General features: G+C 34.8%; 1 protein-coding gene across 2 annotated transcripts in view; it reads left to right on the forward strand.

Moving 5' to 3' along the window:
* Positions 1-14,035, forward strand: part of LOC128018939 (plexin A3-like) — a 157,355-nt gene that overhangs the window by 66,153 nt on the left and 77,167 nt on the right. For both annotated transcript variants that reach the window (XM_052604834.1, XM_052604835.1), the window contains exon 5: positions 5,560-5,660. In XM_052604834.1, coding sequence (XP_052460794.1) covers positions 5,560-5,660 — 101 coding nt within the window. The remainder of the gene's footprint in view (positions 1-5,559; positions 5,661-14,035) is intronic.

A 14,035-nucleotide genomic window follows, 5' to 3' on the forward strand; every position in this document is an offset into this window, starting at 1 on the left:
AGCTGAACAGACGGAGAGACACACTCCAACAGTACAGCTGTAGCTTTTTCTTCATTTTCTTCTCTTCGCCTCTTTTCAATGCTCATTTCTTTCTCTTGGAGAGAGAGATTTGTTGTCTTTGTGCATTTTTTGAAAGACCCCATATTTTGTGTGTGTGCATTTCCTTGAGAAAGACGAAGCTCAAGTGACACACAGCAAACATAACCATCTTTGAGAGAGCTGAACGAAGCTTCAGTCCTCAGCACAAGGATATTTTTAAATCCTTATCAGTACTATTCAGAAAAATAAGATGATAAAATGTTCTTGTGCTCCAGGCGTCGTAAAGAGGTGTAGGCAGGAATTAGCCACGGAGATAGCAGTATTCATTTCACAAGCGTTACGCTTGAAGGTAAAGCAGCTCAATGATGTGTGCGATGACATCATCTTTATGATATCATGCATATATATATATATATATATAGAGAGAGATATATAGATATATGGATGCTTCTTCAACTACTGTTCAACTACTCTTCTTTTTTTAACAACTTTACAGATTTTAACTGTTTATTTTTTATTACTTTATTTAAATCCACATTTAAGGTATTCATTGTTAATGATAAATGTTAATAATAAAAATTTATAATTTTTTATGTATACGTTTTGTTTTATTTTATGATTGTCACAGACACAGGTTTCAACCTTAAACTGTGACAATCTATTGTTATTAATTTAATAATCATAATAATTATAATTATTAAAAATAGGGGTAAATTACAAAATTTTATTACATAAGGTATATGTATATATTAATATAAATCAATCACTATTACTTTTTACAGTTATTATGATCTAAACAAAGTGAAATAATAATGTAATGTATACATATATTAAGTATATAATTATTTAATAAGTAAAGTTATGTATACATTTTATTATTATTTTATTATAATTATATATATATATATATATAATTATGTTATTATTAAATCACTTGGAAACAGAATATTTAATTTAAATTTAAACTTTGGTCAAATAATGCAAAAAAGTGTTGTAAATTTAATATTGTGTATTTATTTATAAAATCCTAGTACTGAAATCTGCAGTTAAATTAAATGTTTAAAACGTCATTTCCACCTCAAACAAAATATATAATTTTGAATATGTTCGAAATGGCAGATTGCATCCTTTGATGCATGTATGTATACTACTAGATTCTGTTACTAAAGAAATGAAACTAGTGTGAATAAAGTGTTTTATTTTCTTTGGAAGTCCCACAGTTTGAAGGAACATATATAAGTATTAGCACAAGACATCATCTGGAGTGTTGTTGCTCGGTTCTGGATAGTTCCCAGTGTTTCAGGGAGGCACAGTAAACACAAGTGTGGGGCTAGATTAATAGTGTCTCCCTCTTTCACTGTCACACTCCCACAAAAGACTCACTCATGTGTTAAAGCTCCAGACATCGATATTTGTGTTAAGAACTGAAGGGATGTTCTTCACACTACAGCTTCAGACGGCCCTCGACTGATTGATCAGACCTTGTGCTGATTAAAAGCTCTTCATTATGCAGAGGTCTTAAACTGCTAGATAGGGCGTATCAATATGAAAACAGCAGCCAAGGGGTTAAACTGGGCTTTATTTGACGAGATTGAGTATTCATGACTCCAGACCTACTCCAATTGATTGCTTCTCATCATGAGGTGTCAAATGTCACCATTTATGAGACAGAAAAGCAGATATCAGCTGGAAACTGAATTCTTTGTTTAATTCACACATAAAAACTTTAGTACCTCACTGCAGCAGATGGCAGAATTTATTTATTTATTTATTTTTTGGATTGTAGCGTACTGTTAATTTGTCATTTAAAAAATAACATCAAAAAGTTCATAAAACAGTTTATTTTGGTCTGGTTTGCTTTTTATGTATGGATTTTTATTGTTCATGATTGTTCCAAACACAACACTTTCAAACCTGGCTTTTTCAAAAAGGTTTTTCTATTGGAAAGGTCTGGTATTAATATTATATTAATGGTATTAATATAATTTCCATTGAGCAATTATGTTTTATTATTTTATTATTTAATCTTGTTTAATTTTTATATATAAAATTTATATATATATATATATATATATATATATATATATATATATATATATAATTTTTTTTGCTGTTTTTTTTTGCTGTTTTTTTTCTGTTTGTTTTGATGTTGATTAAGAATGACTACCTACTTATTCAGACTTCAGTGTTAGTTTGGACATAGTTTTCACTAGGGTGCTGTTTACTTAGGGGTCGTCACTGATTAACTCACCATTTCTCCACCAATCAGAATCCGTGTGTAGATACACCATGCCCTCTGCACTTCATGAAATAAGAAATGTGAATGAATCACCAAGAGTCAATAATTCATAAACTGCACTGACCGCTGGAGTCTGTGGATTTGAATATTTCATTTGCGGCAGGTGCACAGATAGGCAAGAGTGTATTTGCTCGCAAAATGGCCTGCTGCCACCCGGAGCCCTCCGATGTGTGTCTGTAAAAGGTCTAGGATTGCCAAGTTTTCAGAGCGGTGTCGTTATTTACCATCCTGCTCTGTGAATTGCACCGGTAATGCTGCCATTCCATTGGAGAGAAAGAGATATGAAGCCTTTCATTTATCTACCATTGTACTCATCCATCAAACACTGACAGTCCAAAACACAGCGTTCCTGACAGAATATACTGAGCACGCACAAAAATCACTCGCTTGTGTTCCTATGTGCTTTTGAACTTTCTATTCATCAAAGAATCCTGGAAAAATGTGTCGTGAAATATTAGGCAGCAACTTTTTCAGCACTAATAATAAGAAGAAATGTTTCTCGAGCAAATCAGCACATTACAATCATTTCTGAAGGGTCATGTGACACTGAAGACTGGAGAAATTGTTAAATATTTTCAAACAGAAAGGTAATTTTATATTGTAATAAAATGTCAGAATATTGCTGTTTTTGCTGTAGTTTTGTTCAAGTTAATTGTTGAGCATAAGAGACTTCTTAGTTTTTCATGGGGCAAAAATAAATTAAATAAAGTCAATTTCGACCAATCCAGATGTTTGGACTGGATTATAAAACTGTACATTTATGCATAGCTATGTGGCAGAATAAATTAGCCAACAGGCTACACCTCAAACACACACACACACACACACACACACGCACAGAATGCAGAGGAGCCATCAGCTACGATCCACTTGAAAGCCGAGCCGTATCCCTTTTGGGTGGGTGTTTTTTTTTCTCCACAGTTCTTGTTTTTCTCACTCTTAACTCTAATCTTGCCAGTGATCAAAGGCGATTACAACTTCATGGAAAGAGCATTTTTATAGCTTCTAAAGGCGGTTTTCAAAAACAACTGCTTTTGGGTTTGGGGCTTTTTTTATTCTTTCTGCGTCTTAAGGAAGCCAATCATTGGGACTGCGACAGCCCACACCAACTTTGATCCACAAACCACTCTTTTAATTTAATATATTCGTGTTATTTCTGTCCTAGACCTCCCACTCTCTCCAACTCCCATCATCATTTTATATAAGCTGCTGTTTTTAGGAGCTGATTAATTTTTCTAATACGCCTGGCCTGTTTGGCGAGGGTGTTTCTGTCGTACAAATCTTCACATCTGCAGCACTTCTATTACAGTCCCCTGGACATCATGTTCTTTTATGAGTTTCCCCTGTGCTTTTTTATGATATTTTCTTTCCTCCGCATGAGTTGACTGTGCTGATGCTCTGTCGTTCCGCTCTGCCCTGCTGTAAAGGAAAAGCCTGAATGTTTGAAAGTGTTTACAAGCAGCTGAACTTGTTTGTGTGTTTCAGATGGATGACGAGAGGTTTAAGTGAGGGCACGTGTTGAGAACCGGCGTAACTACTGAGCTCTAGGGTTGAAAGAGACTCTACTTGGGCCAGTGGGGATTATAGCCAATGGCAGGGCATGGGTCACATGACTCAAATTGCTAAACCTGATTGAATGACTGTTAAATAGAAATGAGGCACCAAAAACAGTCAAATCATACTTAAAGCATCAGTTTAGGGCCATATGATCTGAATACTATGTATACGTATGTATGTGCTGTATTTTGTATTTATTTATTTAAAGAAATATTTATTAAATTTTTTATATTTAAACATTTTTGTGTGGGAAAATATTTACATTTATTATTATTATTATGATTATATAAATATAAATCTGGGATTAAATTTTTTTTATTTATTTTTTGTTAATGAAATTATTTGGTCTTTAGTTGGAAATTATTATCTTATGAACTATTAAAACACATTAATAATGAGTATTAATTATGTAAGGAATAATTGATGACTGGTCGTTGAATTATTAGGGAAAAAAATGTGAATAATTAAATGGCCCGGAGTCAATTATTCTGCTTATACTTCGGTTACCTCACCTCAAGACATCAATCTGATGATATACTTAAAGAGATTTGTCCGATTTTAGTAACTTAAATCGCTATTGTGAATAGGATTATTTCTTCCGCATCTCATCCAGTGCCTCCTTTGCTAACGTGTGATTTTTCTAAGAGTGCCAGAGAGACAGAGACACACACAGAGAGAGAGAGAGAGAGAGAGAGAGCTTGTGTGAATAAGGCTACCCCTGTGCGTCTCAATATAGCGCTGTTATTACCTCACTAGTGAGAAATGTCATTGCTACACTATAGGTTAACTGATAAAATCGTCAGGGCAGTACTGGCAACACCTTTTTGTGCAAACTGCGTGACCGTTATTACAGTTAACTACGCAAAATGATATGGAACTGTAATGTATTCAAGTTAGGTGCCAGGAACTATGTTCACTGTGTGTTTCCCTGAAAATAACTGCACACCTGGCTGTTTTTTCGACGTTCTCCGATATAGTTTTATGTTTATGTGGTGTGATACATAAAGCAACTCGTAAAAAGACAGTAAGTTATTTTAATCAGTAGTTCTGTCCACACTGGATGCAATTAATGCGTAGTTTATAATGGGTTTTATTGTCTTTGTCTCATCGAGTTGGGAGACGACATCACAGTATGGTAAGGGGTGTAGCATTTCCATCACACGCTTGAGGTATTTAGCCAATCACAGCGTACTGGATAGCTGGCCAATCAGAGCACACCTCGCTTTTCAGAACGATGAGCTTTGTAAACGACAGGTTTCAGAAAGGTGGGGCATAAAGGAGCAACAATAATGTACAGTATGTGGAAAATAATGTGTTTTTTTTTTATCTTAAACCGCATTAACACATTTTGCATTACACCAAATACATATAATAATGTTCTATAGAGATGTTCCAATAGAAGGGTATGGGTAACATGACTCATAAGACCTCCTAAACTTGTCAGGAAGGCTGTTTAAATAAGGCATCTGAAATTAATTAATGAATGAATTTGTTGTTTATATTAAAGTGTTTTACTTATTGCTGATTAATAAGGTGCTCAATTCACAAAAATAAATTATTTTTTTAAGTATCAAGTCAACAAATCAGTGTAATTTGACCAGCCGAGATCTGTTTGTCTGTGGTAGAGTTGGGAATGTCAGTTTAATGTTTGTCTTGTGTTTCAGGTGAGTCGTCTGTCTGTGGAGAGCTGTTCTCAGTACAGCAGCTGTGAGACGTGTCTGGGCTCAGGGGATCCTCACTGCGGCTGGTGTGTCCTGCATAACATGTAAGTCAATGTCATTCCTCTTACACAGACCCAGAACAGTTATTCTGCACACTAAAATATGTCTTGTTTCTAGAAAAATAAAGCATTACGTGGTATTTAAAGGGATTGGTTGTTCAAACATGGTTCATCCAATCAGATCACAACTATTCATTTTGCTGTTGTATATTTTTAAAATAGAATTATGTCTGTAATAGACTGACATTCTGCGTTCATTAGAAACGTGTCTGTACTTCGTTACCTTCCACTCAGGATTCACTTATGAACTCTTTAAGACACCTCAGGGAATTCTAGAGCCCAGACCAGCCAATCAGAGCGCTACGTCGCTGATGGCTGCCATTTCAACTACCTCATGCAGGACTTGGCAGGTGACAGGCCTTCCCACATTTTCACTAGTCTTTTTTTTTTTTCGCTCCCATCATTTCTACCTCCGGTTGATCCCCAGGCAGCAGCTGGTCATGGGGGCCGGTTACTGCCGTCAGGAAGTGTCTGGCTGTTGCTGGCTTTCCGCCACCCCACACTGCCTATCTGCTGTCATCAGGGCTTTCTGCTCCCTCCTGTACTGAATGAACTCCCGTCAGAGAGTGGGCTGCGTTCAGTCAAACCAGGGGAGGAAGGGCATGTGTGATCGCAGAACACACTCTTTAATTTCTGGAGTGTTTGCTGGTAAGAGATGGGAAAGGTTTTGACATAAGTGTGTGTGCCCGGACCGGTGGAGATCGTGCCATGGGGGTGACGGGTTGTCATTGTAAGCTTCAACAGAAACGTAAAACATTGTCTTTTCGTCAGCAGGATCTGTAGCGAGAGGGATCGTACGGGATACGGTTACACAAATTGAATCCAGAGTCAGCAGTCATAACATTTGCGAGCTTTTGTCAGCAGTGTATTGACACAGATAAAGTTATCCAGAGGTGATAAAACAGCTTTTGTTCTGACTTCCTGTAGTACTGTGAAAATATCAAGTTTCAGAAATCTACGATTTAATAACATTTTCTTAAAAAGAAAAATACATATTACTGACCCCATACTTTTGAATGTTAGTTTATGAAAGTTCATTTTGAGTATTTTAAGAGTATGCTTACATAAAAAAATGACCCAAACCTAATAGACTAAAAGCGTCTATAGTTGTGATATTTTTAACAGATTCAGACATGGCTCATCCAGTCAGATTTTACATCACAACTAATAGTGCATTTACATACAGTTACAACATTTAAAAACTTTGACAAGCGTTCTACATCCATTACAAACGTGTCTGTACTTCATCACGGATTGTCATCGGAAGCTTCAAGAGAAACACTAAACATTGTATTCTCTATTGCAAAAATCTGTACAGCAAGTAAGAGTTTGGTTGCACAAATTGGATCCGGAGTCAGCATTTGTAGCGTTTCCGAGCTTCTGACAGCGGTGTATAGACGCAGATACAGATGAAGTTCTCCAGAAGTGATAAAACTGCTTTGTTCTGCCTTCCTGTAGTGCCGTGAAGACCATTGTGGAGTTTTACAAAGTCAGAGAGAAAAAAATCTATGTTCCACCGTCGCCATACCTTCAATGAGATACAAATCTTTAATTAAGATGTAAATCTGGGATTGATGGAATAATTAGTGCAAGCCTGCACCGCACCCATTGGAAAATTACATTTGTTTGCATATTAATAGCATATCCCCAGATTGTACATGACCTTGTGACAGTCGCTGCACAGCACAATTAGCAGCAGATCAAGCAAAGCAGCGTATTTAATGGCCCACGTGTTCGTTGCATGCAAACCCAGTTTCTAAACTCCAAAGAACCTGACCTTTGACCTAACCCGGCTCGTCACCCGTCCAGCCAATGGGATACATAGAAGACTGACAATACATCGCTGTCTGCCGTGTGGCTTTGTGCCGCTCAGACTAGTGCGACTTTACAGAGTCTATGGAAACTGTTTGCTTTGACAGTGAAAAGGCCTTGAGACACACCGGCACACGAGAGCCTCAAGTGCTGTCGAGTCTGTTTTATTAAAGTAAAGCTCTGAGAATCTCACTATATTAGCTCGGTTTCATATTGCATGGTGATTGTTTAACTCCCACTGGTTAAATAGAACTGTTTCAACAAATTAAAATAAAACAATGCTGTATAACTCATAAATGACCTGTGCACTAAAGCATTAGTGGGATGATTGGAAGGTCATACTAATAAGGTTTCTGTCAAAAAAAAAATAACTGAGCTATCTTTGAGATCTTAGACATCACATTGGTTTGTTGATCATTGCTTTATGTTGTTGAATCGGGGGTTTCTTAGGTAATTACTGTGGCTTTTTATGTATTTCTAATATTCTGTCAAGTTCAAATTCACCACAGGTGTCATTCATGATGTTTAATGCTTTAAAGGTTTTGGATTTGAACAAACCCCATATATCGAAGTATTAGGAATAAATACAATCCAATAACTGGCCTCATCTAATATCTTATCTAATGGGCCTTATCTTATCTAATATCTATGATATTATATAATAAATAAATAAATACATAAATTAATGAATGATGAAGAGCATATTCTTGACAACATAATGCACTGAAAAAAAAAATGAAATAATTTTTTAAAAATAATATCAATGCTGCATGTATTGAAGCCCGTTTTCACCACTGAATAAAAAATGAAATATAATAACATAATTGCAACTTAAAAAGTCATTATTGTGAGATATAAAAAGTGAAGTTACATTCAGCCAATTATGATGACCCATTCTCAGAATTCATGCTCGGCATTTAACCCATTCACAGTGCACACACACACACCGTGAACACACACCCGGAGCAGTGGCCATCATTTATGCTGCGGCGCCCGGGGAGCAGTTGAGGGTTCGGTGCCTTGCTCAAGGGCACTTCAGTCATGATATTGCCGGCCTGAGACTCGAACCCACAACCCTAGGGTTAGGAGTCAAACTCTCTAACCACAAAGCCACGACTTCCCCACAACCTTGCAATTCTTTGAAATTCTTTGAAGTCAGAATTGCATGATATAAAAATGAGAAAAAGTCAGAATTGTGAGTTTTTATTTGACTTTATATCTCACAGTTGTGAAGTTATTTCATGCAATTCTGAGAAAAAAAGTCAGACTTGTGAGTTTATATCTTGCAATTCTGACTTAATATCTTGCAATTGTGGGTTTATATCACACAGTTCTGAGGAAAGAGAGTAAGAATTGTGAGATCCCAATAATATTTTTTATTCAGTGGCAGAAACAGGCTTCCATATGCATGTGTCCAATTCACTGAAAAAAAGTTCATTAGAGTTATTCCTTCAGGAATCAGACTACACTGGTTGTGCTGTATGTATTTAATTACTTAAAATGAACCTTGTAAGCTTGTAAGAGTCAATTGTTCATGAATGATTTGGTATAGACTGGTTGTGATTTGTCTGGGAATCAGACTATACAGTGTGACCAGTGTAGTCTGATTCCAGATAAATCAATCTTTTTGAGATTTTGAGTTCTTTTTTTTTTTTTAGCAAATCAAACATGTAAAGCACAACCAGTGTGATCTGGTTCCTGAGTGAATGAATCTTATAAACTTGTTCTGTTTAGTAAATTTGATTAAAAAAATAAATAAATAAAAATAAATTATTACTAAACAAATGTAGTTTTACAGCCAGTCAGTTACTGCAAGTCAATATAACAGTAGTTGTAAGCAGCAAATGTATGATTCATTAAAATCGGCTCATAAGAGTCAATTGTTGAGGAACCAGAATGTGTCAGTTCTTTTTAGTAAATTAATACTGTACCACCACTAATAGCTGAAGATTCAGTAAAAGTACTGCCATGATGGTGAATAAATGATGCGATTTCTTGTCCTCTATAAAACTTTTCTCTCAAATTGTTTCCATTGCACATAGATACATTTATACTCGGATTACCTTTGTTCTCACTTTGTAGTTTTCCAGTTACAGGTGATTTTATCAAGTAAAATTCTGGTGAGAAGAATTAAATTGCATCTGGTGTCCGTTTACAGAATGGTGAGGTTAGACAGACATATCCTTTCACATTGCTGTGTTCTGAGGAACGTTTGAAGTAATATAGAATGAGAAGAACAGACAATCCCACAATGCACTGCTCATCATGCACATGTGTGTGTGTGTGTGCCTGTGGGTTGACCTATACTGTCATACATGTTTCACTTTTGATTGGCGTTCTTCCTCTCCAGCGGCACAGAGAGTGGGGAGGTGATATTTGAGCGAGTGTCACGAGTCTCAAGCCCTTAGCTCGTATTATTATTATAGCATTATTACAGTAGCTCATACTTAGAGTTACGAGTATGAGTAATACCTCAAATCCTGAGGCTTGTTTGTTGCTTTGGAAATGTAAAAAAAAAAAAAAGTTTTCTATCCAGTTCTTTAATTCGCATCAGTTTCATTGTCTTTCTCTCGCCTCAATGACAGCCAACAAGAAGAGCCTTCAAAAACGTACACCCGTCCCTCCCATCTCACCATAACAAGCTTTATAATTACTGAAACGATTGCTCTTAACCTTTTGTATTCGTTTATTTCAGCTTCGCAAATCCAGATAGCCTTTGTAGTGGGTGTCCTGTGGATCTATCGTCTTTTATCAGCACACATAATGCTGAATAAAGACTGGCACACCCCACGGTTATGATGTTCTTTTGTTGACAAGACAGTACCCTTCTCCATATAATTAATATTTGGACATGTGCATGTATCTCCGTTTCTCCCGTTGTGATGACGCTGTTCTCAGCCTCGTGTTTTCACTGTGATATAAAAGCTGGTCGAGCAGATGTTCAGATTCTGACCTTTTTATCTCAAATCAAACCTTGTTTGTAGCAAACCTCCCTATGAACGTTAATTATTGTAGCATTCAACGTTTGGGTGATATTTGTCCTGAAATAGTCTGATATTTTCAAAACATCTACTCAGTTTGTGTATTGCTACACTGAAATGTTAGAATGTTATTCATACAATTTACAGGTTTATTGTTTGTTTATAATTAAGGAAAATTAAATACAATAGCTATATAGAAGAAATTGTTTTATCTATCTATCTATCTATCCAGCTATCTATTTATCCATCTATATATCATCATTATCGTTAATAATAAATAATGTGTATGTATACACATTCTCTCTATATAATTTTATATTCAATAAAATATGCATAAATTCACTTACAATAATAACAAAATAAATTAAATATTTAATATTACTAATAAATAAATATAATATTTATAAACCATTATTTAAAATATTTTAACAGTTATATTCAAAAATATTTACATATTTTTGTGTAATATCCATTCAGTTAGAATATGCATATATTCTATTTTCTAATTAAAATAAATTGTTATAGAATATCTACTTAATACATTAATGTTACACAATACACAATATTTTAAAATGTATACACAACATATAATACACAATATATAATACAATTATGTTTGTGTGGTACATATATGAGAGAGAGAGAGAGATATTATGTGTATGAGTGTAATGCACAATAATTTATTATTTTTCAGATTATATTTTATTCTAGTATTATCGATTTGGTATGTTCAAGACGCACACTTACAAAATATATGCAATTTCATTTTCTGAGTTTGTTTATTATATATTTCAGGGTTCATCGGCAGTTCAAACTTCTAATAAACGCGTGTGGCCCTCTTTTGTTAAACACACATATGTAACCCCATGTTTCTGAGGCCTTTCATGGCGTCCAGCTCATTTTGTTTGCCAGTACTCGCTCTCCTCTGGGGAAATGCGCTGAACACAGTTGCCATGAGAGATGCCTTTCACCAACAGCCACTGCCAAAAGCGAACTCGTTTTTTGGCTCAGGAGGGGACAGACCTGCATCTTATTCTTCTCCTTGTTGTCTTGGCTTTGTATTCAGTTCCCCAAGAGCTCTTTAGCTTCTACTCTCCGACATGGCCGAGGCAAAGAGAGAAAGGCCGAGTAGAAGAAGGGGGCAGGGGGGAAAAAAAGCATCAAAGTGTACCTCTGGAAATGGTTTGTGTCCATGACAACAAGGGGAAGCTGGAAGCTGGAAGCTGGATTTGCAGTGTAATTCAAATCAGTCCCATTTGGTGGAGTTTCTATTGTATTACTGTTCCTACCGAAGGGCTCTTGTGGATTCGGGAAAATGAGCAGTGCAGTGTCTGGTAGAAAGGACTGTGGTTAAAAGCTTTAGTGGTGCTAGTTGGGTTTGCTCATCTGATGTGATGGATCTGTCATGGCTTTGGTCTCTGTAGATGCTGTTAGCAGCTCTCACGAGTGTCCCTCAGTGTTTATTAATGATATATTCATGGTTGGCTCTTTTTATGTCTGCACATTTACTGGTTGACCTCACTGAGGGCTCTAGGTGTACTCACAGCTAGCACGCTTCTGGAGACCCTTGGCTGAATGTGCTGGAGGACTGGATGATTCTAGGCTGATAGCACACACACACACACACACACATCATTAAGATGTTTATTCATCTCAAACCTGTTTCAGAGCATCTTCTCGTAACACAAACACATTACTAAGCCTTATAATGGGTTTATTTGTTTGTGTATTTATTTATTTATTTATTTATTTGTGTGTTTGTTTTATTTATTTATCTGTGTAATTTATAAAATTATTTATCTATGTATTTAAAAAACATATTCTATGTGTGTTATGAAGGTATGTACTTCTACATCATTTTTATTGCGTAATATTGTATCTTACATTTTAGGAAATTCTGTAATAAAGCATAATATGTTAATAAATTAATTTATTAATTTATTAATGTTATTTTTAATAGTATTATGATATTATATGATAAAATATGCAAAAAGAATATAAAAGTTTAATTAAATATTTAAAGATTTTCTACAAAATACTTCTATGAAAATTTTACTTTACATATTACTATATACTATATATTTTTTATATTTTAATTCATTTTAACTTTAGTAATTTTTCTAAATAGTGTTATTTTACTAGTTTTTTAATATTTTGTATTCCTTTTCATTTTAGTTTTTTTTTTTTTTTTGTCCTTTTTAGTTATTTTATTACTTTAAGTTCATCTAAATTAAGGTCAAAGTTTTATAAATCTATGTTACTATATTATGTTATATTATATTATATATTTTATTTTATTGTACAGAAATATTGGTACAGATGATAGATTTCAAATGAAAATGCATATATTTAGTAAGTGTGCGTCTTGAACAAATCAAATCGATCATACTAGAATAAAATATAATCTGAAAATAAACAAAAAAAATTGATCATTACATTACAAAACACTATATATATATATATATATATATGTGTGTGTATGTATGTATGCATGTATAATATATATATATATATATATATATATATATATATATATATATATATATATATATATATAAACAAAGTTTATTTTTTTGTATTGTTAAAATATATTGTTTTATTTTTTTATAAATATTATATTTATTTATTATAAATATTAAATATTTTATTTTGTTTTTATTATAATTATTTATAATCATTTAATATATATTATAATAATTTATACACATTGCATTTATTATTATAGATAGATTTTAGTTTTAGTATTTCTTTATTCATCTGCATGCTTTGTTAAAATGTCTCCACTCAAACTGGAGAATAACATTTTTATATTTCATAACTTTATGATGTATGTAATTCTGCTCTTTTTGAGAACAGAATGTACTGTGGAAAGTGTCATCAAATCATCAAATACATCATGTTTCTGAAAGATTGCCAGCAAGTGGGAAAGTCAAGTGAAAGAAAAATGTTCAAATGGCTGATGACTGATGTCTGCGAACCGTAAAGGTCATGTACCAGACAGACGTCCTGAAAGGCACTAAGAAAAACTGTTTTCTTGTCAATAAGCCCTCCCTCAAACAGGTGGACGCTTCTCCCATTGTTCCTCTCGCTAATCAAAGTCAGAGACACAACTGACTCTCAGAGCACTTAGTGCTTTACGTATATCAATTAATGCACGCCATCGATTTCTCTCGCCCCGTCTTTCACCCTTCACTCGATCTTAACAATCTGTCTACCCAGTCACCTCAGACAGCCGTTATCAGAGTCCTCCATCGTGAAAGGCCACTGGAGTTTTCAAAATCTCCATCCTGTTTCTGCCCTAGTTCTCCATTTACACAGGGTTCAATGTGACCTTAGAAATAATGAAGCAATATTACTTGGACTGGAATGAGGGGAGACCAGTGGAAACCATCCTGGAATTATCCCCATAAGAAGAACACCGAATATGGAAGCGGAATAGATTTCTTAGAAATTGGAATAGCTAAGCTGGTACTCGGAGAGTGAAGCTCTCAGCTGGGGAGAAATGAGTCAGTTCAAATGAGAACTGTTGCACAATCGCTCCTCAGACTAGTTCAGATGGAGAGGCTC

This window comes from Carassius gibelio, chromosome A8 (assembly GCF_023724105.1).
Source record: "Carassius gibelio isolate Cgi1373 ecotype wild population from Czech Republic chromosome A8, carGib1.2-hapl.c, whole genome shotgun sequence".
NCBI classification, from domain to species: domain Eukaryota; kingdom Metazoa; phylum Chordata; class Actinopteri; order Cypriniformes; family Cyprinidae; genus Carassius; species Carassius gibelio.